At 44.4% G+C, this 26,805-nt stretch overlaps 1 protein-coding gene across 2 annotated transcripts in view; it reads right to left on the bottom strand.

Moving 5' to 3' along the window:
* Positions 1-26,805, bottom strand: part of LOC115380700 (formin) — a 55,537-nt gene that overhangs the window by 4,653 nt on the left and 24,079 nt on the right. For both annotated transcript variants that reach the window (XM_030081868.1, XM_030081867.1), the window contains 10 exons: positions 25,113-25,254; positions 20,360-20,447; positions 16,629-16,690; positions 16,261-16,349; positions 14,922-15,051; positions 14,655-14,801; positions 14,481-14,540; positions 14,265-14,385; positions 8,008-8,100; positions 2,169-2,220 (listed from right to left, as the gene is read on the bottom strand). In XM_030081868.1, the coding sequence (XP_029937728.1) occupies positions 2,169-2,220; positions 8,008-8,100; positions 14,265-14,385; positions 14,481-14,540; positions 14,655-14,801; positions 14,922-15,051; positions 16,261-16,349; positions 16,629-16,690; positions 20,360-20,447; positions 25,113-25,254 (984 nt within the window). The remainder of the gene's footprint in view (positions 1-2,168; positions 2,221-8,007; positions 8,101-14,264; positions 14,386-14,480; positions 14,541-14,654; positions 14,802-14,921; positions 15,052-16,260; positions 16,350-16,628; positions 16,691-20,359; positions 20,448-25,112; positions 25,255-26,805) is intronic.

Below are 26,805 nucleotides of genomic sequence, written 5' to 3'. Positions count from 1 at the left end.
GGCACAAATCAAATAACACGCTGGTCTGTGGCGATCTTAGCACATTTCTTTTTTTCCTCTCTCGAGCGTATGCAACAAATAAACACAGAACTCCTCACTGAAAACAGATGCACACTAAAACATGAACACATACCTACAAAACAAGCAAAATCAAGCTATGATGCTATTGCCGTGAGAGGGTTTACTGCAGTACCCGAAGCCGGCATTCCTCACTGACAGCTATAAAAAAAGACCCATTACAAAACCATGAGCAACCGTGAATATCAGGGAAATATTTGGACAGCCAAGACAACATTCCTCTGTTTCCCCGGTAAAAAGGTTTGAGAAGTAAACCCAAAGTTGCAGGCTGATTCAGCAGAAACACCATGTAGTTTGTGATGCTGCCTTTATATAACGGCTGATTACAGTGGCCTATAGTAACAACAAGCATTAACAAAGCCATAACGGCACAGTGACTGTAGAGGCAGCAGTTGCGCCATATCAAATTGAGCATGATGTGGGAGTAGGGAACTTAATGGGCCGGAACTGTGGACAGAACCAGGAAACCTCAGCGGAACCCAAACACGAACCAGACAAATTAGGACTGCATGTGGAGGGAAAGGCCGCGTCGCTTACCCTGAATAGGCCAAACCTCCAAAATGACAACAAATGATATTCATGTTACACACAGGTCAATTAAGCTCACAGAAAATGCACTCCATACGTCACAGAGGCAACTTACGAGTAAATGGTTCTTGGATGGTGGCTGGCTTTGGATAGGGGCATCTAAACTTACTGATTCCTCGCGGCGCTAAGGCTGAGGTATTAGGTAGCACTGAGGATGTGGTGTCTATTGCCTTTATTAACACAAAGCCATAATCTTGTGGCCGCCGCCGCTGCTGCTGTTGTGTGTGTTTATGTGACTGATAGTGTGTGGATCTCTCATCCAGCACAGATGTGAGAGCCCACCCAGGGCCCGGTGAGCCCACCGACGCCCATATTCATCAACAGTGTGTCACTTTTACGAGGTGGCTCTGTGGGAACCTGAGAGAGCGAGCCCCTGCTCTCTCTAGCGCCAGTCAGCCAGCCCCCTCTTTGGATGAAATTAAAGGAAAACTTCATTAAAGGCAAAGGTGCTGTCAGCCGCGGGGCCCTTTTGATCAATATGCCCCTCCAAGTTCAACACTTTCATTAGAGTGGTGTCACTCACACACGAGGGCAAACACACACACACACACACACATGCGGCGTGCACACATGCACACGGCAGCTCAGCAGATAGAGATATTGTTATACCACCGAGGAGAAGAGAGACAAAGTGGGAGAGAGAGAGGGAGAGAGAGGGAGAGAGAGGTGCAGTCATCCATCAGTGGTTCTCTTGGCTTTAAAACAGCAACATGAAACAGAACTGTTTGAAACCATTAGCTGAGTTATAGTATAGTTATCCAAAGCAATCAACTTCCTAATTGTTTATAGTTTCCATTTTCTAGCGTTCGGCATCTTTCACTTTCGCCTTTTTTTTTGCTTTCATGATTTATTTTGGAAGTGGGAGAGTTACGATTTAAAGCAAACAATTCCGCTCTCTATCCAAACAAGGCAAAAATAATCTATTTGCTTTGTTTGTCCTTTCCACCATCTTTTTCCAATATGAAATGTTCCAGATATGATTTCGCTCAAACACGAGCTAAGCGGCTGCCAGTATGTCTTACGCCTATAAATCAGACGCCTCAAAAAACTCTTGGGGAGTTTTCTGCATGAAACATGGCAGATAAGAATGATAGCAACTGCAGGGGAGGAAGCACAGTGCGTTCAGTGTTAACACACAGTACGCCGCATCTTGTGTATGCATGTGAAGCGAAGCACTGCTGTTTGTGGTAGGCATGGACAGCTTGTCTATATGTCTGTTGTGTGAGAGGCCCCTGCGCTAATAACCACATACGGCTATACAAATGGCATACATTACTGCTAGCAAGGTTATCTACGTGAAGGATGCTAAATAACCAATGACTACTGCATGACGCTTGCCATCCATAACACTTGGCAGCATTCCCGAGTGTTTTTCAGGAAGCTCAACACAGCCACAACACTGAGATACCGCTGAGGGATGGAATCTGCAGAAAGAGATATGATATTTGGGCTTTCTAATTCTGAATGCATTTTGGCTGGGGATCAGTACGGAGGTTACCTACCTTTTCTGTGCGGCTTTCAGCTGGTCGTCCTCTGCTGTGTGCTCCTTTCGAGCTGGGGGAAAAAAAACAAAAAACAAAGTGAATTAACAATCAAGAAACAGATCAATGGGGCAGATTATGAGGTTTGTGGTTGTGGCTTGCTCACGGATAACCAGAAGAAAAAAAAAAAAAAAAACATTTATCTTAGCAGGTGAGCTGAGGGTAACCATTGAAGGTTGAGTCTGAATCACTGGTACGACTGCTGGGTGGAGTCCAGAAGGGGGCGCTGTGTTCATTAGCACTGCCTTGCATCCTCAGGTGAAGAGTGTAGAGGAGGAGAGTGTGAGATGTCCATGATGCAGCGGGTGTGTTATGGTAGTGTCAGTGGAGCACACTGTAAAGTCTGACGTGCTTCTGTTTGAGTGTTGATGCAGGGGAATGCGAGATTGAAATGCCTGAGGTTGAGGTGGGGAGTGGTGGTCTGTGTGCTGGAAGTGTGTGTGTGTGTATACATATATGTATGTGTGTGTATGCACGTGTCTACATGTGCATGTTCTGAGGGGAGCTGAAGCAGGGGTGCAGGGTTGAGCGGCGAGGCTTGGGAACTGAAGGCTCCTGTGGACTCCTGCCATGTAAAAGTGTCTAAATGCAAGGCAGATGTGTGCGGCGGGCCAGGCTGAGGTGCAAGAATTTATCTAGGGCCAGAGAGTGCCTGTGATCTCAGATTTATTGCATTTTTCCAGATTCATCCTTTTTACAATGATGGGGGGACCTTTCCCACTTGAAGATTTAAGAGGGGGAAGTCTCCAAAAAATTGTTCAAAGGCAGGTTTGGGGGTCTTTTGGGAGAGGGTGAGCTTAAGCCTCCAACAAACCACCCCTTTTCCTTGTACTCTTTTTTTTTTAAACATGTATGTGGGCAATGGGGCTGAGGTAAACCTAATGAAGGGGGTGGACATGTCTGGGGCGGGGGGGCGGAGGGGTAAGAGAGTAGGAGGGAGCAGAGGAGAGGGCCGTGACCAATGGCGTTAGTCTCAGTGGGGGTTAGGCTGGCGCCTGAGGTACCCCTCTGGTGCAAGTGTGTGCAGAGGTGGCACTGCCGCCGCGAGACCGAGGGAAAGAAAGAGCGAGGGAGAAAGAGAGGGAGAGATTGGCCCTGAGTGAAAGGATGTGTGAAGTTTCTCTTCCTCCACTCTGTGTAAACATGAAACCAGTAGTGGCTAACTAGAAAGTTATGAGACACGCATGCTGAGAGGGACAATAAATTAGGGTTTTAAAATTCTGACACACTTTTCCAAACCACTGCTTTACCTTGCAGCCAGATAAGAAAGGAGATGGCGAGCGGTGCGGTGGGGATGCTTAGGAACCTCAGTGAAGTGTCTTTCTCCCGACGTCATCTATCTAACAGTGCAGTCGGCGGTATCTCAAAGACTTTATCGTGACAAATTACTTCCACCAAAACAGGTTTCCTGGATAACGGTTACCTGTAAATGCTGCATGTTGCACACATTTTATTATCTGGATGAGTGCAGTTTTGGTGACGAGGCTCTGAGTCACTGACAAGAAAGAAAGTGTGAGGATGTGAGGAGACACGCATTTCCTCCGAGAGCTGAAAAAATGAAAATTACACAACCTAAGATTAAAGGGAAGAATTTGTTTTCAATTAGTCATGGCGTGTATGCAGCACTGAAAAATATGCGTCTCAAAATGTCCCCAGAGGTTTCAAAGAGCTCCTATTAAAGGGGAAGCAGATAGGTGGTCGACCGGTGATCTTGAAACCACTATTGTCTGATCTGGGAGGCTTTTTTATTATTACTAGTTCAGCCTAAATAAACTGTTCTGAAGGAGAGGAAGAATCATGCTCCTCAATAAGAGAAATAAGCTGCAGGGGAAGTACAAAGAAGCACTACAGAAAGAAGTGAGTGAGATCAGATTAACACTCAAGTCCAGCATATCCGCACTTCATAAATCATTCTCAAGTAGAAACAATAATGGCTGAGATGTAGTGCGTCGGGGATGTGGTTCAAAAGAGGAGCGACAACGAGGGGAGAAGGGCAGGGAAGGAGTCACGGGTAAATGGAAAAGAGCGGATCCATGAATTCTGGAGGTGTCGCCTGTAAGATCACACAGGAAAGTTTAAGAGGCAGAGTGCGGGGCGTTTGGGTTCACCTGCAGGCTCTGCTGTGAGCTTCTCCACAGGCTGAGGGGGAGCTAGAGCTGGGATATGGGCCAATGCTACACAATGTGTGTACCCTAATCGAGCATGGGGAAGAGCTTAGTATGCTCAAGAGGTGGAACAATAAATCCATAATGCAATATATCCCTTATAATACATTATTTATTATTTATTATTTATTATTTATTACTTGTCGTCCCAAGTATCGGTATTTGAGTTTTCAACTTAATTTGCACAGATTCACATTTGAGCTCCTATTCTGTCATGTTCACATTACAGTCGCTGTGCAGATTAAAACACTGAAAAACATAACTGATTCCTGCTTTTTGGAAAATTCCAGGCTGTTTTTCTTCCTCAAATATAGATATTGCAATACATCACAGCTGATCATCTTACAATATAGCGCCTAATGCAGAATGGCCCGCATCGTGATACCATCGTTATTGTGGTGGTATGCATTATGAGGCATCCAGTGCTGTTGCTGCTGAGTTTTTCACGTGCACATTTTTGATGGCTTGAGCTCCACAATAAATTCTCTCATTGTACCGGGAGAAATAGGAAGATTGTGGCAGACTGGAAACCTCATCAAATCACACATAAACTATCTGGAGGTATAGACTGCACCATGAGGGAAGTTTTATCATTTGGGTGAACTGCCCCTTTAACATTGGCAATATGAAATATCTTCTACATGAGGTACACATACTGCGGTAAGCTGTGCGAGCATTAAGCTGAGTGAGAAATTCACTTTCACCGCGTGAGAGTGAGAGTTCAAGAGCTTTAACCGCTATTTTATGCGAGAACCACGTTGCTTTGTTTTGCCTTTTGAAGTCATGGAATCATAACGAACAATGATTAAACACCGCTCCTCCCAAAGCATGGGCAACTGCTACAGGAATGCTGTTTATGAAAGAAGGGTTTACAAGTATTCCACTGGAAAGTTTATGTTCAAGATGTGTTTTTGTTAACCGATGCCATTTTGTAGCCAGTGGCAACCACAGCGGCTTTAAAACCTTTCAAATATTCTGTGATATTGACCAAGGCTCAAGGGAGGGTCCAAGCACTAAAAACAGTTAAGGTGGATAAACTAAGTAGGACAATGTCATGGCAGATTTCCACTGGTGCTGCGACCACGAGAAGAATATATGATGCTGGCACACACTTGGTATGCAGCGATAAACATCTTTTCAATAACTGGACAGCATGGCCAGCCCACAAATTTTCACTCTGCACCACAAACATATTGCTGCAATCTCCATGTGAGATATTTCATCTGAATCTTTTATAGAGAGAGTCTGTTGTTTCATCATCCCGTGGCCTGCTGCAAGTGAAACGGGCGATTTGGCCCTTTAAGTGGTCAAACAGCAGACGTCCTCGTGTGGTGCGGTGCCGGTGCTTTGGTCTGTCACTAAGACTTTGGAAAGACAAAAGAGGTTCTGATGCTGCCCCGCTGTCCTGCCGCTGATGTCCAATCACACCCAACAGGTTAATTTTGGTCCTTGCCCTGTGGTATCTATGCAAAACCATCAGGACGGAGACTGGGAGCAGGTGCCCACCAAACTGGCAACATTTGAATCCACCAGTGTTGGCAGCATGTCTGTTGTTTACCCAGTGACAGGGATGGTGAGAGCTTGATGGATGAGGGAGGCGTTGCTGGATCTACTGATGTGACAACAGGCTCAAGGAGGAAACAAATGGATCCCTCTGTGACAAAATTAGCTTCCCCTAATGGCATGTGCTAAAATAGAGGGGAAGTTTCTGTATATAATAAAGCTTTGGTTACACAAGCACGCGGGGCCTGGTACATACAGCTTAGAGTTTAGCTCTCAGTTCCTGATGAACAAAAGTAATCATGGCCTGGACTTGCTGGCCCTTTTGAAAGTCAGTATCAGATGTGGCAGGAGATTGTGTGTTGTCCTTTCCTTTATGTTTTCTTTGTGATCATAAAGCTAAGGAACTGGGAATTGGCTTAATCAATTAGTTGTAGCAGGGGTCAGACACTCTTTGAATTATGTAATGACTTAGAGGGACTTCACAGACTTTCCATAACTTCAAATTTCATAAATTCAAATTTAACAACAACTCAAAATTGCCATGTTTTGGGTTTTTTCATATTTTTTTTTTTCCTCATGATCGTGGAAAGTCATCAAGAGCACATTCAAAATCATTCATTTCAAAACTGCAGATCTCCATTTGCTATGTTTTCCTCAGAGAGTGATAACCTGCAGACTTTGGGTGCTGCATCTCAAGTACTTCCAAGGCCATCATTACATTTTCAAACACTTTTAAGGCCTTCATTTATTTTTCTCAAATCCACAAACTTGATGAGGATTGTAAAGAGTTGTGGGAAACCTGAAACACAGCATGGGGCAGCCACTGCACTGAGGAGAGCAACCATGACCTGGGCAGGTAGGAGACAGAGGGCAGGATGATCACAGGGTGTAGCTTTGCCCCTGTCATGGTGGTCCCCAGCCCCGCTCCACTGAGGCCAGCCAGCCTTTACAAGGCCACAGCCAGGGATGTCCTGCCAGCTTTATGGCAGCCAGGAGTACATGAGAACCATGTTAGAGGCAATGTGATCCCTTCTACAGGCCTGTAGACTTCTGTCCTCATGCTGTCTTACAATGCACCGAGACGCCCTCTCCCAGCAAGAACAAACACACACAGACGCATAACCGCAAATGTGGATTCATGCACATACATGTACACACAAACACACACACACACACACACACACACACACACACACACTCTGCACCACCCAGCTGACTGCCTGACGAGGCAAAAAGCATAATTATACCTTTGCACTTTTAAAAGTGTCACGCTGCGTTTCTGGAGGAAATCGGGGCTTTTCTAGCTCTGTTAGCTCGGTTTCATGGCGATCCGCTCAGCTGTAAATTGTCGGTCCGAAAGAATGTTTCATCTTTGAAGACACGTGGAATTTTCTTTGAGCTCTTTCACAACACCGTAGGTAACGTGACAGGCCACATTACGAGCTGAGCTGAGGGAAAGGATCCATTATTATTATCGAGTGACAAGAATTTGAGGGTCATGATTTGAAGAGAGTGGGAGAGGATTAGACAACTCATCCCTCACCTTGACTGAAAAGAGTCTAATGGTGTCAGGAGGGGGAGGGGTTAGAAATATTGTATATTTAGTGTCGCTAACCCTAACCCTAACCCATCAAATATGATTTCTAATCTCCATGTCCATGAAGTGGGCAGACTGTCATTCTTCTTTTGCTATAAGTTGCCACTACAGCTGTGGCATAGAGAGATGTCATTGAGTTACTGCGTTGCATTGGAGTGGTAACCTGGGAGTTTCTAGATTTTTTATTTTTATTTTGCCATCATCTTTCCTTGTTTTGTTTGTTTTTCCATAGGTATTACTGCTCATGCCAACTACACAGTATTCCCTCTGTTTATTCACACACAAACTGCTTTTGCCTTTACAAAAAAAAAAAAAGAAGAAGAAAAAAGAAAATGGAAAATGGAAAGGCATCATTTCCTGTGTGTCAGAGGATTTTTCCTGGGATAGAACTGGCTATAAGTTGAATCGATATTGTCTTATATCTACTGGTGACAGGAATAGTCTGAAAAAAATCCTTTTCATTTATATGAAAATGTCATGGATTCTACTTTGTAATGCTGTTGATTTTGTTACAAACAGAAACAGCTTCACTTACCAGCAGAGACGAAGGCCTCCATCTTTTCCTTGAAGGGCTGCAGGTGTTCCTCTGAGGAGTTCGCACACACCTTCTGCACATTCTTCTCACACGCTGGTGGGGGAGAGCAGAGAGAACAGAAATGCCTCTTTTAGGGAATGGGTGATTTAAGGGGGTAGAAAGAAAAAACAAAAAGAATTAATTTGGGACATTACAGGTCAAGCACCTTGTTATGAAGTTAATAAGAGACTGGTGAGATAAAATTGATTAAAAGATAGCATGTGAATTGTAAAAAAATGTTCCATCCAGGTTGTTTTTACAGTGGGTGGCAATCATCCGAAACAAGCTTGGGCTATTTTCAAAATGTACATACATGGAGGACAGAGTACATTACAGTAAGGTCCAGCCAGTAAAGAGGCTGAAATGTAAAACACAAATACCTGTAATAACTTTTAAATCTGCCCCCAAAACAATAGGAGTAAATAGGAGTAAAAGGAAATTTAGCTGAATCTTAATTTCAGGAATAAACAATGCCAACTCTTTCAGTGCCGCTAATCAGAGGCAGTGTCAAGTCACATGGAAGTTTACATTTGCCTTCAGACTTGATTGTACATGCAGGCGTAATGAAACATGCAGCAGATCTGTTTGCTGTTTGTGAATGGGGTTTGTTTGTGGTGCCAAATGACCCAGCTCACACAAGCTCAGAGGAAACAGGCATGACTGAACCCGTTCCAGCCAAACCTCCACTTCCTCTCAACTATGAGCGTGGGATGCTATATGCAGAGACGCCTGGTGAAACAACATTGGCACATTCCTCCAACCTCTAAGTCATTAATGGCTGCAGTAAATACCTTCAGTTGCTTATGACTGCATCGCTAAAAAAGCTCTGCAACACAACAAGATCATTACGGGATCAGGCTGCAGTCTCATTTCACTGCCTCGCTGCTTTTAGATCTGCGTTTGGCTCTCACCTCCGTGCAGCCGAGCCGTTACACCTGCGGCACGGTACGCTTTGTGTCACACACCTTTCACTTATTGTCTGATTTTAAAGAAATGAAAGAGCGAACACAATGTCTGCTCATTAAAACTGTGAAATAATTTCACAGAGCCAAAATGTCTGTATTCCAAGATGTTGGCTGAGTGAGAGCCAGTGGTTATCAGTATAAAATAAAGTAATCTGTATTTAAAAAAACAAAACAAAAAAAAAAAAAAAACAGCAACCATACAGACACGACAAACAAAATATCCTGTTTGGACAAACCACATTTCCTTACTAGAAATCCCCCAACTCAAAAGGACCCATTAAAACAGTGTTCAAAACACCAACTCTACAATTTAGAGGCGGCTCTCTTCCAAATGTGGTCCAGACAGCAAAGGCCACAAGGAGGAAGCCCACAAAAAAACAGCAGCTGCAAAGAATAAAAACTAAAAGCTCGAGTTTGGGCAATTGTTTTGAGTGACAATGCATTTTCAGGGGAAAGTGTATAAAAGTGAACGACTGATGTCATATATCAGGGTAGGAGGAAGACCTTTAACTTTAGAGTCTTGTCTCTGCAATTTCATGATCTCCCTCGGCCACAACTGAACCCACACAGTTTTTTTTTTTTGTAATGGACCTTTGCCTCTTTTTCTCAAAGAGCGTCAGAAACTTCTCCAGGAAAAGGGAAAGAGAAATCAGGAGCAGGTGCTACTCTGACATATTTTAATGTCATAAATAAAAACAACTCAAGATGTAATTGCTGCTCTGATGTACTATATACAGTGGAGAATGACAAGAAAATGCATAGAAATATAAGGGGGATGATTCAAACCTTGCAGCTGCACAAGATGTGCCTTTGAATGTCAAACCACCCACACGCCTCAAGTGAAAATAATTCTCCCTTGCAGCGGCGGTGAAATTAACTGACCATATAGTTGCTTTGCTCAAGACTGCTGCGGCAGAGACGCTGTATCAGCTGATTTCTAATTCATCATCAATGACACTACAGTCTGCGCCCTCTGCTACTGGATGAGTGGTGTGTCTTATTGTGCTTCCTGTCCAGCTGTCTAGCCACAAAGGAGCAGTTTCCACCACAGAGAGTCAGAGCTGCACCACCGGGCAGCAGATCAGGTTATAGGAAGTGGACTCTTTTGAATTTGGATGCTGATGTTTGATGAGGTCTACCCCCAAGAATTATTCAAATGACAGATTTTTTTTATTTTGCCATTTGTTTGTTTGTTCACTGGTAACACTGATATCATATCAACTACAGCATAAGTGGCACTGCAGCTGCATATTACTTCCAGCCATCAAAAAATGCAGATGTCAAGGCAGATGACCCAATGTACAAGTCTGACTTCTGCTCCAGGATTTGTCCAACGCGGTTTGTCAAATGGGTGACTTCGATGTCAGTATGTGTTTACTATTTTACCACAGCCCACATGTCAGCTACCAGGAAGTCACAGCCCACTGAGACAAAGCCCAATTGTAATGTGGATTCAAGAAATTTCTTTACACAAACACTGGATGAAGAGCTTGTGGAAAGCCACACGATGATGGTGCTAGCTGACTGATGAATGTTTGTCTCAGAAAATGCCACCACAATTTGCCGCCCCACCTCCCGTCTCTGTAGGCCTGGATTGTGATGAAGCAGCGCCAGCACTGAGAGTGAACAAGTGAACACAACAACGTGAGGGAGGGATGGAGCAAGACAAACAGAGACAGACAAGAGACACATAACCACATGAGAATAGACTGTAGTCTGATATCCACCACAGCTTAATCATTATTCACACCAGTTCATTTCAAAGACATTTGTGTGATTCATTTTTTTTTTTTGCACAAAGTTGCTAAAAGAGATGAACTGGCAGCTGAACTGTGCTTTCAAATATTACCATAATTCTTTTCATCTTGTGTAATAAATATATGGTGCTGGCCTTAGTCTTTTCTGAGCCTCCTTGGCCTGTTATAAAATACCCACATCACATCTTTGGACATGCCTTGGAAAATATTTTATCGTCTTTGTACCGTCCATCGGAGGTTAAACCTCCACTGTTCCTACTCCAGTTATTTATACCTGCGATGTGGAATTCTTGCACTAATCCCCAGTTATATACAATCCCAGCGGATTGTCAGCCCTCCGGCTCCCCTCTCTCTAGGACAAAGCCTTCTGTTTCCCCTCGATGAGGCCGCCTTGGTAGGGAAAGGTAAGACCCTCTCTCCCCTTTCCACTTCTCATAAATCAACCTGTATCAGTCCAAGCTCATCACTGCAGCCCACCTCCTACATGGTGCTGGAGGACACTGTGACGACAGGGAGAAACAACAGCCAGGACCTATGAGATGAGATGGCACATGACCTCTTGTTCAGATTTGGAAGCAGGGGGCATTAAAATGTCACTGGGAGGCATGACAAGAATAGCTTATGATGGAATCAAGATGATACTGCTGCATTTGTCTCTGTTTATCATTCTTGTGGCCCAGCATCCGAGTGGTCTGGTTTAACATAAGAAGAGATCTCTGCAGTGCTATACTGCTAAAGCATTTGATTCACTGATAATATTCACTATCGGTATGCCTTCAGATTTGATTCATCATCAACTCCTCTGATTTCCTCTTAAATGTCCCCTTAGGTAGCATGAAATTTAGGGAAAAAAAAATCTCACTATTGTACCACAGCATCACATACTTATTCTGCATCTGCTGGTTGCAACACTTCACCGAAGCTGCATCACCCTTACACTGTGTGAAATATTCAAAGCCAAGATGCCGCTGGTTTATGGCGGCTTCATTACATCATATAGAAAACATCTACATGTCTTGTGCATCATTTTATACACATTTCACTGTAATTCAGCAGGACATATTTGGCATCTTTGGAATCCTTGGTATTTCAACTAGAACTCAAAATAAAACTCTGAGGGTTTGATAAAAGTTCAACCACACGTCAACGACAAATCCACCAGTGGCACCGGTAGGGTTAAGGAGGTTAAGAGATACTTATTGCAATTTTTTTTATGAATCATACCAGATAATTTGCACCCCCTCCATGACATGTACAACACATGCTGCAGGTTTTCTGTCTTGTCGAGTTGAACCGGCGGCGGCGGAACCTCAACACTCGACTTCACACGTGGGATTCTGAGCGGAGCCTCCGTCGTAAAACAGACTTCAGGCTAAAGGCCATGCCTGGACGTGACATTAAAGGCCATTTAAAATCAAGACACTGTCTGATTTGCCACAGTGATGAATGCCTAACCTGGGCCAGGCCTTCTGTGAAACACTAAACTCCCCTGAGCAGCAAATGAGCTCTGACTGTTCCTTTTTATTCAATCCTATTTCATTCAGTAGCATCCCTGCCTCGCTGTCCGGCCCAATTACTTGGCAGTTAAAGGGATCTTAATGTACACCGCTGCTCCTCAGGAGTACCTCTGGTAATACTATACCACTTTTTACAAAGAGCACACACTCACAAATGAAATGAAATTACCACCGCTTACAGTTTGAGCAGAAAAGCTTAAGTTTTTTTCTTTAGATAATCCTAATCTTTAGTTTTGTTTGTGGATTTCAAGTTGACTGACCAGCGATACCTGCATGTCAACAAATGAGCTGTGGCAGCAGTAGAATAGAAGATATTCATCTCTGTGGGAGTGCAGCCTCAATCCTACAGTAGGCTTAGATCCCTGTGCCCTCCCATTCATCCCTCTCCCCCTGAGAGGAGCAAGAGAGAGGTCATCACCCTCTCCCCAAACAGGAAGCCCCATCAAAAGAGGATCATGTTTCTGCACAAGCCAGTGAAGGAGAGGGCAGCCAAGCGGACGGGGACTCTGACCCGTTCCTCAGCATCGCCTCTGACTAGACACTGCACACACACATATACACACACACACACACACACATGCACACACAGCCACACGCTATTATGCTCGCACTCCAGTTCCTGTAAACACAAATACAGCGCGCTGAGATGTGTATGGAAGCGCAAACATCACACATGCACACAAATACTGTCAGTGGCTACTACATGGAAGGGGCTAAGCGGGGAGAAATTAATTCCTTATTGGTGTGCGAACGCAAAGTCTCCTGACCCTTGACCAGAGGGCCGGGGGGCAAGACAGTGCCAACTACTGCCGTCTCCACCTTGGGATCAGCCGGGGGGAGGAAGCCTGACTTGCCTGCTCCAAGTCAAACAAATGGAGTGAACTGCGGTGTGATTCAGTGTTGGCTGCTCAGTGTCAGAAACTATTCACAATGTGGATGGAAGTGATCTGTGCTAGCATGATAATTAAGACCAGTTGCTTTCTTTAGGCTGGTTTATAATAGCCAGGCATAAATATTTATTCCTGGCGGCTGGCGGAGAGGATAAAAATGGTGGGAGTCATAGGTGGAGTTCACCAAACACCCAGAATTCAATGCTAGCCCTGTGCTGCTAATACCCCTGAGGACTACCGTGCCAGACTTGGAGATCAAATACGAGGGCCCTTATGTTGCATTTATTGTCTTCAAGTCTTCCATTTTTCCTAATAAATGAGTGACAGCTTGAGGTGGGTCTGGGTACTTTAGTAGACTCTTTGTATTTTCCCCCCAGGTCAGAGAGGAGAGGGCTTTAACAGCGATCTAAAAAACGTAGGGGAAAGTTGCGGAGCATATCTAATTGCTTTCATATGCCGTATTATTGGTTGATTTAAATAACGACAGACACCAGGGGCGCTGGGGGGCATCGCCTTTAACCCCCGCATGGCCCTGGCCAAGACTGACTGACTGGCTGGCTGGCTGGCTGGCTAGGCGCCCGTGACACCGTCAGCATGGAGCACCAAAAGTAATTCTGCCTATTAACCCGACAATTGTCATTCCGATGTTTCGCAAAGGCATTGGAATTTGCTTTCTGGATTCAAGTCCCACTTTAAATATCCCGGAGACAGACAAATTAAGATGCTGCTTCAGCGGCCTGCTCCTTCATTGGTCTTGAAAGGGGAGAGGTTGCGGTGTTATGATGATACGGCTGTTAAGGCATGATACAATGTCTGGAAACTGGAAAAAGCTGCTTCAGGCCATCCAAGGTCCTGAATACACCCTCAAACCTCTCTGCATAGTGCAGGAAAAGTACATGGATTGTGCATTTACATTTAACTGCTTTGGTGAAAGAAGACAGCATACATAATTACACGGACTGATTTACAATGAAGCAACGATGACCTAAGAACTCAAATGTTTTAGGGAAACCCAGACATGTATAGTTTAACCCTTCATGCACAGACTGGAAATTAATATACTGAGAGATGAAAAAAGGCATATCCTACCATTCAGATCTATCTTCAGCTTCCTGATGTCCTTGGCCAGATCTTCAAACCTCACCTGGCTAGCCAAGAAGAAGTCCTGAGGCTCAGGCAGTGGCAACACACTTTTGTCTGTACCAGCATGCTGGAATAAGGGAACAAACACAAAGACAATCAGCATCCATTCTCACAAATATCCCTGAGTAAAAGACGTTTTAAAATTGATTGACAATACCGTACCTTATCTAGATTACGCAGGTAGTATGACACCACATAATCCACAAGACTGATACGATTGTCCTGAGTGGAGAAACGGCCAGAGGTTAATGAAGAAGCAGCATTTACCTCTAAATTCTAATAGTTTGGCTGAGATGTTACAGTGTGGGTGAATGTCAGAGGATAAAACATGATTACCCTGCTCTTGACATCCTTCAGTTTGGGGAGGATCTCTAATCCAAAGCCGTCAGCCTGGCCTCGAGTCCTGTTCCCTCCGTTCATATAGTTCCCAAAGGCTAGAACCAGACCCATGACATCCCGCAAACTGTTGCACTCTAGAAGTTCCTGACACACACGCACAAGGACACACACAGTCGCACACATGGCCTCAAGGTTAGCCAAACCTTTAGATAGTATGATGACAGTTCCCTTCTCAAAGAGTGTGTGGTGCCTTGGTGGTCTTACTTTACAGACGTTGGAGACAATCTCCACCTTGCGACGGATGGACGAGATGCTATCAAGGAACACTGACTGGAAGATGATGCAGTGGGCCCGGCCTGAGAAATCAGGGATCTGGGAGAGCTCATAGAGGAACCTGGAAAACAGGAGGGGAGGAGGAGCAGAGGGAGGAGGAGGTGGAAGAGAATGGGGTGTGATATGTTATGACAGAATTAAACAAAATGTCCAACAGGAAGAACTATTTTGGGTCCTTGGCAGGCCGTGCTTCCCCATGCAGGGCGGCTGAGTCAGTGTTGCTGTTCACAGGCAGGCAGGCAGCTGATAGTCATGAGTGGTGCTGCTCGGCTGGGTTTGAAAGGTCCACGGGGTCGGGGAGAGGGAAAGCACTGAGCGGCGCACAGTGATTGATCAAAGGTAGCTTTGGCCTGATGCGGGGCGACTCATGTAAACAGTGCCGTGTCGGAGGGGAGCGGAGCGGTAACATCCTGTGTGATTAGGGCCCGCTGATGGAGGTAGACACTGAGTAGGGATGACTCAGGCAGCGGTAGTGACAGCTCTGGTCAAACATGGAAATAGGAAGGCCAGGCTGAGCGGCACCGCTGGGACCGGGCCTCGTTAACTGGCCCGGACTACTTAACCCTGACAGGATGGGAACTACACAACCAACATCCATGCATGTGCATGGTCATGTTTGCACACACGTGCACACACATACACACACCCTTTAGCAGTCAGGACATACAGTATATACATTGTTAGCACTGGGAAGATCCCATTCTGTATGGTATATTTTGGGACTGTGGGAACACTGCTGAGCAAAGTAACCGAGGCAAAGAAGAGGTAAAACAACTTAATACATAAAACACTGCAAATTACTGTGCATCAACAGAAGAATGATGCCACCATCTTTAAGTGTTGACTTTTCCAGCATCCTCTTATTATGGTTTAGCTGCAAGGAGCAATTAAATTATCTGAGGGGACTGCAGAAAAAATCCACGAGGTTTGCCTGTCGTAAACTAATAATTGAGTGACTTCATCCTGTTTCCTAGAACATTATAAAACTATCCATTGCCTGATTGTGCTTTGCTATCTAATGCTAAAACTAAGAAACAGGTTTAATCGTTTAGCTCATTTTACAGCCACATAAATAATGATATTTCCTCAAACGTCAGCTATTAGCTGTGAATATCAATACCTGGACCAAAGTTGAGCTCTTTAATAAAAGTCACATGTCACTTATGAGTCCAGTGTTTTTTTTTTTTTTTTTTTTTTTTTTTAATGTTTTACAATGTTTTTGTATTAAGTGTAAAATTAATATTTAAACTACTGGTAGAAGTTCTCTTACTGTTCAGGTTTGTCCAGCAACTTCACCTCATCCTCTTTGGAAGTCTCATAGTGTCTCTTTATCTTGTCCATCTCATCACTGGTCGCCCTCTGTAACAACACACAACACACAGTCCACAACAAGAAAATGCTTTCATTGGACTCAATATGTTCTGTGAGAATCACAAAATTACAGATGAACCTGTACAGGAATTGCAATTGTTGCAGTGCAGGACACAACATACCAACGCAAATCTGGCATCGCTGAAAAGAAGCTGCAGGCTATGGAGCACAAAAACAATTTGGCTTCTCTCGTTTCTCTGCAGCTATCAGATTACTGAACAGCCTCATATTTCTCACTTCATTAACTACCTTCTTCCACATACTCACATTTTCATATAAAGCCTCAATGGTCTCCAAATCCACCACAGAGTTGTCCACAGTAAGAACAGCTGGAACAGTAAAGATATGAATTGTAAGCATTCAGTTTTATAAATGGATAAGATCTTGGCCAAGGCATGCTGCCTTTTAACTGCTGCCAGGCTTTGAAGAACAAACTTGTTTTTTTTTCCGATCAGGGATGTAAACTCATGATAGCTCTGTAATTTTGTAAAACGTCGGATAATAACAAATTATATATGCGGCAAGCCCAATGGTGAGCTCTGGTTTTGATGTATACTGTAGGCGAATGAAATAACAACATAGAAACCGTCCAGAGGATGGAAAATTAAAAACGAAAGCAGTGAAAAAACGAACTCGGAGGCAATCACTTCTAAATGAAAGTTGTACAATGAATGCAAGGAAATACCACTCAGATTCAAAGGCTTTCAATCAAAACTAAGGTGCAAAAAATGTTCAAATTGTGCAAGCATGACTTTTACACTGCCCCACACCTGCACAACAACCAAAACACGCCGTTTAAATACCATGTAGTTGAATTATACAGCTATCAGAGTGAGTAATTGGGAATATTAGCTTGAGGTGGTGAAGCCGGGAGTGTGGCCAGGCTGTGGGGCAGACGTCCAGGGCAGACTGAGTCTCCAGACCCGGGGCCGGCACTGACGCTCCTCTGCTCTCCTGCGGGACTGGCTGGCTGGTGGACGAAGCCCCTAGCCACAGCACACAGCAGGAAGCCTGTAACTGCTTAACCCCTGGGCCCATGGCTAGAACCACCACAGCCAGCCGTAATGATTTTTAGAGTGGGGCAGGAGAGCGAGAGAGGAGTGAGAAGCAGTGAGAAACAGAGAATGAAAGAGGAGGGAAGGGGGAGACAAAGGAGAGGGAGAAAGAATGCAGGGAAAAAGAAAGATTCAACAAGCGGGGGGGGGGGGAAGTGACTGGAAGAAAGCGAGCATGGAAGGTCGGATATAAACGGCTGCATGAAAAGAGAAAGTGACTCCTGTTCTGTGTCTGAGAGGTGTCACGGGTTTATGGCTTAGCGAGGAGGAGGAGGAGGAGGGAAGGAGGACGTGATGGGAGGGATGGCTCCAGCGCTCCGGGATCAGCTGACAGCCGTCTGGTTGGTGTCAGCTCAGGAGGTCCGCACGCCTCCAACTGTTCTCATATCAGTCACTAAATGAGGCGAGCTGTCACTGTCACCAAGTCACTGTCACTAATTACAATTAAGGATTTCCAGACATTCACTGTCAGGAATTCAAGCCAACAACAAAAGTACAAGGCTTAAATTCATGCAGTGACATATTTATTAAGTCTTTAATGTCTCTGAATAAAAAGGAAATGTTTACCATTTTGACCCTCTTTGCAAAAGTCATTTAGTTTCAAAATCCGATGTTAAAAATCTTGTTTTCTTTTAAACAAGACTTGTTTAAAAGAAAACAATTTTTTTTTGTTTTTGTGAACAAATTTTTATTATTTTCCACAATTAATAACAGGTCGGTTCACATATTTAACATACATAATACATATGCAAACTCATCAGTCTCCTATATAGTACATGACTCCCTGACATCCCCTTCCTTCCCATCTCCCTACCCCTAACATCCTTTGGTTCTTTGTAGGCACCTTAGCATTGAGGAATACATACATCATACATCAAGGAAATGCAGAAATGAAGAAAACATCTAGGCTATATGCATTTCAAATATACACACATACGTACATTTCAATGTACATGTACATACATATGCACATACATACACATACATACACATACACACACATGCACAAGATTTTTAACATGGGATTTTGAAACTAAATGAGTAAAAAAGAAAAGGGAGATGATATAATCCCACTTTTTTTGCAATGCGAATCATCTTTTCTTCAGAATTTTCTTGAGCAAGATGTCATTTTCTTGACACTCGTGGGCTCGCCTGCCTTATTCTGCCTTGTTTCAACATATTTCTAAAAAAAAAAACCCTGAAACAAGTGAAACTGCAATGGAAACAAGTCGAGATTTTTCATCCCACTTGCAGATTTTTTCACTTGCTTTCAGAAAAATTATTTTTTAAGACCGAATGTGATGCTCAACTACTTGCTACAATGGAGATTTGCTTGCAGTGTAGCCTGCTGTTGTGAAGGAGCCGTCAATGTGGTCCCAATGTCTGGAACAGAGAGAGCGCTGGAGGTCCATTTCCTACATCTTATTAGAGTGGATTATTCAGTCCCTCAGCCATGCAGCCGTCAATCACACACACCAAAGGGGGGCCTGGGTCGGTGTGCACAGGAGCGCTCTGATCCAAGGGGAGCCGGATATCTCTCCACACCGACAGATCAAAGCCTGCCTGCCAACCGCCTCACACCCTCTCCTTCCACTTTTCACTCATCAGCTTTGGTGTGCAGTTTAAGTGGGGCATGTGAAAGTTTTTTTTTGTGTGTGTGAACACGTGCATGTGTGTGCGTGTGGTGAAGTGATGTGCGGGGGAGAGCCTCCCTTCGCCCATGAACCATGGTGGCCCTTGAGGTCCCCCAGTCGCTCGGGTGGGTGAAGTTGACCCCCTCCACAGTCCTACCTCCTCTAGCTCCCCCTTCCCTTGCTCTCTCCACACCCTCTCTCCCTCCCTAGTGGCTCTAATTACATTACATGTCCCATGTCCTTTTAATTTGGCAAAAAAGGGCAGGCAAGCAGGCGAGGAAGGGGACCAGGGCCCTTAGAAGTGCTTATTAAGGTGTTGTCCTTCATTGTCAGATTCAAATTGTCCATTTCACCTACACCTCCCATTAAGGAGCAAGGAAGCGGACTCATGCTGGGAGAGAGCAGGCCGTTTTATTGGGCCTTTTCCACCTCTACACACTGACACAGGGACAGAGAGAAAAGGAGCGAAGGGAAGGAGGAAAAAAAAAACACAACACAAAACGGGCGGCCTGTTTGGCTCACATTTGAGGTGGTTTTATGTGGTAGCGCAGTGTCTGCTAACTGTGGAAGGTGGGTTTATACACACTCAGATCATTAGCGGGGTGTCGCTCCCATTAGGCTTGTGGAAACCGTCACTGGCTACAATAAACAGATCTGTTGGCCGCATGCTCAGACTAGCAGGCGGCAGGCACTCTCCGCCACAGTCCCAGGCTCAGACCGAGTTCTGGCCCGTCTGTGCTGTCCCCAACACACATATTATGTGTTTACACACATACAGTCACTTACGCACACATGCCTGCATTTTCCACAGGAGCACACAAGCATGCAATCATTCCATGCAGTTCTTCCACTGCTCGTGTTCTAAGGGAGATTGCAATTTGATTTTAACCAGCGCAGGAGGGATTTCAACCGGCCTGACAGAAATGCTGAGAGGCCGGTTTTATCCCAGTGTTGCCGTCTCACATTTTGACAAATCAAGGCATTTGTTTGACCGCCAGGGTAACTGGAAAAAATGTACATGTTCCACTTGAAACGCAAATTAATACATACAAATTAGTGGATGTCAAGAGGAAGGAAATTGTCTTTTGCTGCAGGACTTACTATCTCATGTCTAAAAATAACTCCATCTGCATTTCATCAAGAGCCATCCGCAATTTATTATTAAATAGGACCGTAAATTCAGTTTATTACTGCTGAATCTAAATACGAGTGCCTTCCTAGAAAGAGATTAAAATGATATCCTACACTGCATATGCTGCCAGACAGTCCTGCTGAGAAACAGATATTGGCATTAGAAGGTATTCCTCACCTTGCTGGATGTCCTTCATCTCCAGATGCAGGCTAGATATGAGGATGCCAACGGTTTGCGAGCGCTTCCCATCTAACAGCTTGATGATCTAAGAGGAGAAAAATCACATCATTACATTCAGATTGTGACGGCAGAGACAAGATTAGATTGATGTAAAAAAAAATTGAGAAAATTAATTTCACATTCAGCTTTAAGGATGACAGGGTAATTACTCCATATTTAAAAAAACATATCACATATATGTAAGAAAGAGCCAAAGATAACAACTGACAATTTCTGTACAATAGACAGACTAGAGCCTGGGGAACAGATTGTGAATTATGGGTTATTTTCTGCCCTGAGAGGCCGGGTAAAAATCACTTAGTCACTTCCCAGGCTGGGGAGCAGATGATAGATGATGAGGGAGACAGAGTGCTTGAAGCCGCAGTCACTGAATCCTCTGGATTGACCCCTAATGACCAGACTAATCAGCACACATTGTCATAACCCATCACCATGACGCAAGAGACTGGGAAATGTGAACACGCACATGGCTGAGACACACTTTGTCAAGTTACATCAGTCAGGGGGCAACGTTCAGCACACAAAAAAAGCACGCCCTCTCATTCCCAAAAGAGCATGTGTGTGATATAATCAAAAAATATCAAGTCGCAGTGAAAGTACAAAGGCAAAAATGGCACCATAAAAGGATAGTCTAGAAGAGCAACGCAAAAAGAAGCAGGGCTTTTATAACAAACTATAAATTCACAGGATTTTTATTTGTGCCTACACATGGTCACAATTACTTATGACCGAATTAGCCATAAAGCCAGAGACAGTTTTGGCAAGGTAAAGCCCTGCTCTAAAAGTTAATGTGTCAGGCTTCTTCATTAGGTATTACGGCGTGGTCGGCTACTGGGCTATCCAGTGGGAACTGGGGAGCAGAAGCCTTAGAAGTGGGTATTGCATTACAGGGCGTTAGTGGGTGCCATGCTGCTTCCAGCTCCATTACCTGGATCACTGGGGATCACCCAATCTGGGGACCTGAGAAGTCTGTCCAGAGTACCAGGCTTTCCCGACACCTCTAATTAACCACTTTGGACGGGCCACACTAAAAGTGGCGCAGGAGCCCTTCCCGCTTGCTGCGGCTCCAGAACTTGCCAATTAGCCTATACAGTTAACTTAATGAGAAAAGACAACTGGATGCTGGATGCTTGGCTTCAGACACGCAAAAATCCAGAGTGAGGAGTTTGCCTGCGATGCTGATGCTGAGATCAATGTCAGGTAGACAACAATAGCTAACAGCTCCCTCCTGTGGACAACAAGAGAACTGAGCCATCTCTCTTGGGACGGTTATTTAAGCTGAGGACACTAAAAGAGCAAAAAACACTTTAATAATGTAGACTTGTGAAAGAGAGAGGAGGAGAGGAGAGAAAGGGAAGAGAAAAAGAGAACAACACAAGCAAATAAAAAAGGACAGTGATAGAAAGAGTGTCACTGGTTTGAGCTGCAGCAGGTGGCTGATGTTTGGCGAGGCGGGCCGAGCGCTGCAGGTTCAGAGCAGAGCAGACAGTTTACACAGCCGTGGCTGAGAATCCAGCCTGCTCTGTGCTGATTTTCTGTCTAACTATCTATCTGGAAACCTCACAAGGGAGCCTGTTACAATAACAAATGGATCAGGACTTCCCATCAGCAACAACTTACGATACACTCAGCACACTCTACCTCACCCAGCGGTGTTAATCTTACGCCCACTCTTCTACGTCATAGCCGGCGCTTCAAAAATGCATTTAATAAACGCACTATGATTGCTCATAAGTCATTTCCAAAGAGCCATGATTCCACACCGGTTAAAGCCACTATTTATTTAAGGAGATGCACAGTGTATAAACTTGATGCATACTTGATTTATGTGGGTCAAAGAAATTGCTGTTCAGTATTACTGATGTGCATATATGTGCACACGCGGAACTCAGCAGCCCCCACGGCTCACATGATTTCTTCATCTCTTCTATTACCCCCATCCATCTTTCCCTCCATCCTCTCTTCCTCCCACCCTGAATGCGCCAACACGCGCATCCTCTCAAGCTCGCAGGCCCCCCACAAGCAACCCATCTTCATTTGCCTCTTGAAGCCACATGCCTGCAATTATGGCCCCGGTCCGGTCTGGACGGGTGGGAGAAGCGGAGGGAGAGGGCTTCTCCTCCATGTCATCCCCTCGCCTTTGATATGGTAATCAGCGTAGAGAAAGGGCTCCAGAGTAAACAAGTGCTTTGATTTTTGCATGGCACACATGATAAAGATTAACTCACTCGTGTAGGCATCGGCTACATCCCCAGAGTTAAAACTTTTGGCGTGGAGAGCTGACGGAGAGCGGGGAAATGGCTCATATGCATAATGTACACACACATTCCATTCTCTCCCACTCATCTCCTCTTCCTGGACGAAGAAGCCCCAGGCTGTGGCGTTACCATGATCTGGCAACACTTTCTGAGCAAGTGCGCACCGACTCGTGAGAGGACACACCATCGTCTCTCACACACACACACACACACATGCACACACATAAACACATAACACACAAACATATGCACGTGTCTGTACAAACACACAAACACACATGGATACATGTATACAAACACAAGCAGGCACAAACACCATAATTAAAACACAACCTCCCCAAACAAGTACATAAACAAAAACACACACACACACACACACACACGCCTTGTGGATGCTTGGTGGCTAAATGACAAAATGCTGTTGCCCTGTTATCTCTGTACTCTCTCATCCCCCCGTCCATTTGCACCATCCAATTTCTCCTCGCAGCCCCTTTACTGCCCATTTACTCTACTGCATCAGCTGCTGCTGTATATTCCATTTCTCTTTAACAAAGTGGCATTTAGTCTTCACTAGGAGTGTAACGAGACATTCATTGCACTGATGCGTCGATTACAAATTCTGCCAGTTCAATCTGATAAAAGAAATAAATAGAATGAATTACTCTGACTTTGCTCTCGAATCAGTATGGAGTGTTTGAATCAAATTATTTTTCAGTTCATAAAAAAGGCTGTTAAAAACAACACTGAGCAGGTCTAACAGAATACTACAAATTGCAACTAGTTTTATCGATAAAGTACTGGAGCGAATCGTTGACTTGAATTTGGTTTACACACTTTTAAGGCATCAAACTGAATCGTCAAGCTACAGGCTCACACTTATCCCTTCCTCCTCATACCCCCCTGGAAATCTCTGTCACTTCTTCGCCCTCCAGTACACCTTCCTTCTCCTCTGTTCCCTCCTTCCTCCCTCAGCGGTCAGCCGGTTGAAGTTCTGGGAAGCGCTCATCAGTTTATGATTCAGATGATTTCTGTTTCACCCGGAGTATAAACTTCTAGGGATAAAAAAATGAAGAAGTAAACAAGTTACGTTTATGATGCTGACCTTTCCAATGAGCCAGACTGCCAAGTGGGCTGAAGACAACCATGCCTCTGCTTATTCACTTTCACAATTGCGTTTCCTTCTATAATTATAAAACTGGGCTGCGACTGCTCTCGTTGACCCCAAACACAAAACCCATATACTCTCCACGATCGCAAAAAGTGAGGACAAAATGTCCAAACACAGACATCTACACTACCGGATCTCCTCTCAGACAAAAAAAAATGCCAAAGCAAATGCTGTATGGGATGTTTTTTGAGTGATATGAATTGGTTTCAGTAGAGTTACCATTAGTGGGGTCAAACCTCTTACAGGCTGACATAAGCAGAGACAAGAGACAGTTGGCAGGGTTTGTGTCTGGAGGTGGCTGTCTGACTTGGATCAAATGTTGAACAAATTGCTGCTTCAGAGTGACCAGACTGGATGGAGAGTTCTTACGATGGAGACAAAGGGTAGAAGAGCACACATACACACACACACATGCTGTAGCCCTGTGGAGTGGCCTGGAGCCTTGCCAAATTGATCAGAATAGGGGATGTGTATGGATTTAGAGGGGACAGTCTGGGCCAGTGGCCGATTTTTTTAACTGCTTGGACGCCACACTGAGGACCATGAGGCAGCCAGAATGCTGACACAGCTGTGGGCGCAGCAGAAGTGCAGAGTTGCAGCATTGGACTTGACATCAACTTAGTAAGCTTTTACTAGATAGGGTGAAGGGTCGATTCAATGCAAAACATGATGCACAAACAAAGTTATTAGGCACCGTGGCATGTTAATTACAGCAAAAGCGTACACAAAAGGAAGATCTCTGCTGATTCTTCTGGACAAGTGCATTGGATTCCTGCACAGCTAGGTTAGAAAAGCCAGGAGGGAGTGAACTCATTATAAACTGATAGCCTGGGCTGACCCGGTGCAAGACCTGGCAACTGCAGGCAACAGTCCAGGGGAGGACTGGAAGAGAATCAAAATCCATTTCTTCCTGGTACACTTTGTTTTATTTCTCGCTGTGATTCATGACTGAACATGACAACGTTAAAAAAAAAACTTTTCAAAAGAGGCTAGTTAAGGGAGCCTGCAATGAAGGCCCTCGGAGGGCTGAAGTAAGAGAAAAATGCATAAGATATCCATCCACACACCAACATAAATATGTGATTAATTGCACTAATGTCTTGTTATCACTGACAGTTTCAAATTGGATAGAAAGTCCAGCAGCACTCGCCTATCAGTTTCCACAGAGAGCTCCAACAGTCTGCTTTCTCTTAAATTAGTCTAGGAAAAGGGGAATCTGCAAAGTCAAGGAGATACTAAAACGAGAATAAAGAACTCAATCTACCTTCTTGGGTTTGGCTTTCTTCTCGTAGGTGTCAGACAGAGGCTTCTTCTTTGGCTGCAGTGTGGCCTTGGAGAAAAGATCCTCAAACTCCTTGGTGTTTATGATATCTGGTTCCTCCAGCGAACCCCACACGGTGTTGTTACTGGAAAAAAGATTGATGATTTCAGATTATGATGTATATTACTGCATGTCAATATAAAACCATGAACCACTACCAAGGGTGGAAATAACTGTTTGCGCTACTTTTACTTAAGTGTATTTTTTTTTCTGAAGTATTGCACTTGGCGACATTTCAAATCACATCCATTACTGGATGTTAACTTTGTGTCTTTCCATAAGCATCAGAAACTGGACCAAGAAACATTTTCTTTTTTCAGTTACATGAATCTAGTTTGGTCTCCCCACGTGGGGCTAACCAAGAATACTAAATGCCTCTCAGGCTGTTCATCTGTGAGTTGACACGCATTGTTGAAACATGCATGCACGAAAATCCAGGCAGAGTTTGAGGACAGTGTATTGGCTAGCTAGCTGGAGACACAAAAGGTCATTTGTAATTTAATCTAACTTATTGTCTGGTGTGTGTGTTTGCTGGTATGTACAGATAGATGTCTGTAGATCAGAGGTGGGCAACGTTTTTGGTTCAAGGGGTGTGAGGGGCTGCATTCCAAGTTACAACTTATTGTAATCAAGTTTCTATACGCAATGTGAAAAAAACCAAAACAAAATAAAGCTGTTGTACTTTGTTTTTAATGCTTTTACATTGTTCAGTTACAGCCGGCACCAGGCACTCTTTTAACAACAATCACTCTGAAATAGTTTGCACTTCTTGGTGACTTTATGGGCCAGCATGAATTTGACTTAGTAGCATTTTCACCTGTGCGCCGCCCAGGAGTAGCTACCATGACAAGCTCAGCCCATCTCATACCTGACACTGCCATCTACAGGATTGTTGGTACACAGCACCTTTGTCAAATAAACAAACAAAAAAATTGCTTCCCTATACAAAGGTTATTTGGCAAGGGGGTTGGATTCATCCATAATTCATGATTTCTGTTCGAGGCCTGATTAAATTGTCCTGCCTGATGTGGTCCCTGGGCCTTACTTTGCCCATGTGAGGTGCAGATGACAGATTTTACTGTTTACTATCTTAAGCTATCATTGTTTATTTGTACTTAGGCTAGCTGGTTAGGTACTTGGAGGGTGCTGAAGGCAGAGCCAAGCCAAACAAACACTCGTTAAAAGCAGCAATCCTACAGTCCATATTGAAAAGCACTACTAAAACTACAGTCCTAGGAGCCAAAAGAGGACAGAATATGGCAGCATTCCTGGGAGCCAAGAGTCTTCGTTCCCCGGTTCCCAGGACCGGACCGCACGTAATGACTTTTAGTGGCTGAAGTGATCAGACCGACAAGCAGTGTGGTCTTTTTGTTTATGCTTATTTTTTTTGATTGTGACAGTAGAGAGAGAAAGGAGAGAGAGGGGATGACATGCAGCAAAGATCCGAACTCAGACTGGTGCGGTAAGGACAGCCTCGATATATGATCGTGGTACGCACTCTACCAGGAGAGCAATGTGGCCTGGCCTCTGCCCCGTGTTTGATCCAGTACTCCCACCACTAATCACAACTAATATTCAAGTAATAAGTGACAACGGTAGTAGCTTACAGAGTTGACTTCTTAGACAAAGCAGACAA

Source organism: Myripristis murdjan, chromosome 22 (genome assembly GCF_902150065.1).
Source record: "Myripristis murdjan chromosome 22, fMyrMur1.1, whole genome shotgun sequence".
NCBI lineage: Eukaryota > Metazoa > Chordata > Actinopteri > Holocentriformes > Holocentridae > Myripristis > Myripristis murdjan.
Note: the sequence above shows the minus strand (reverse complement) of the source record. Positions and strands in the feature narration are given on the sequence as shown.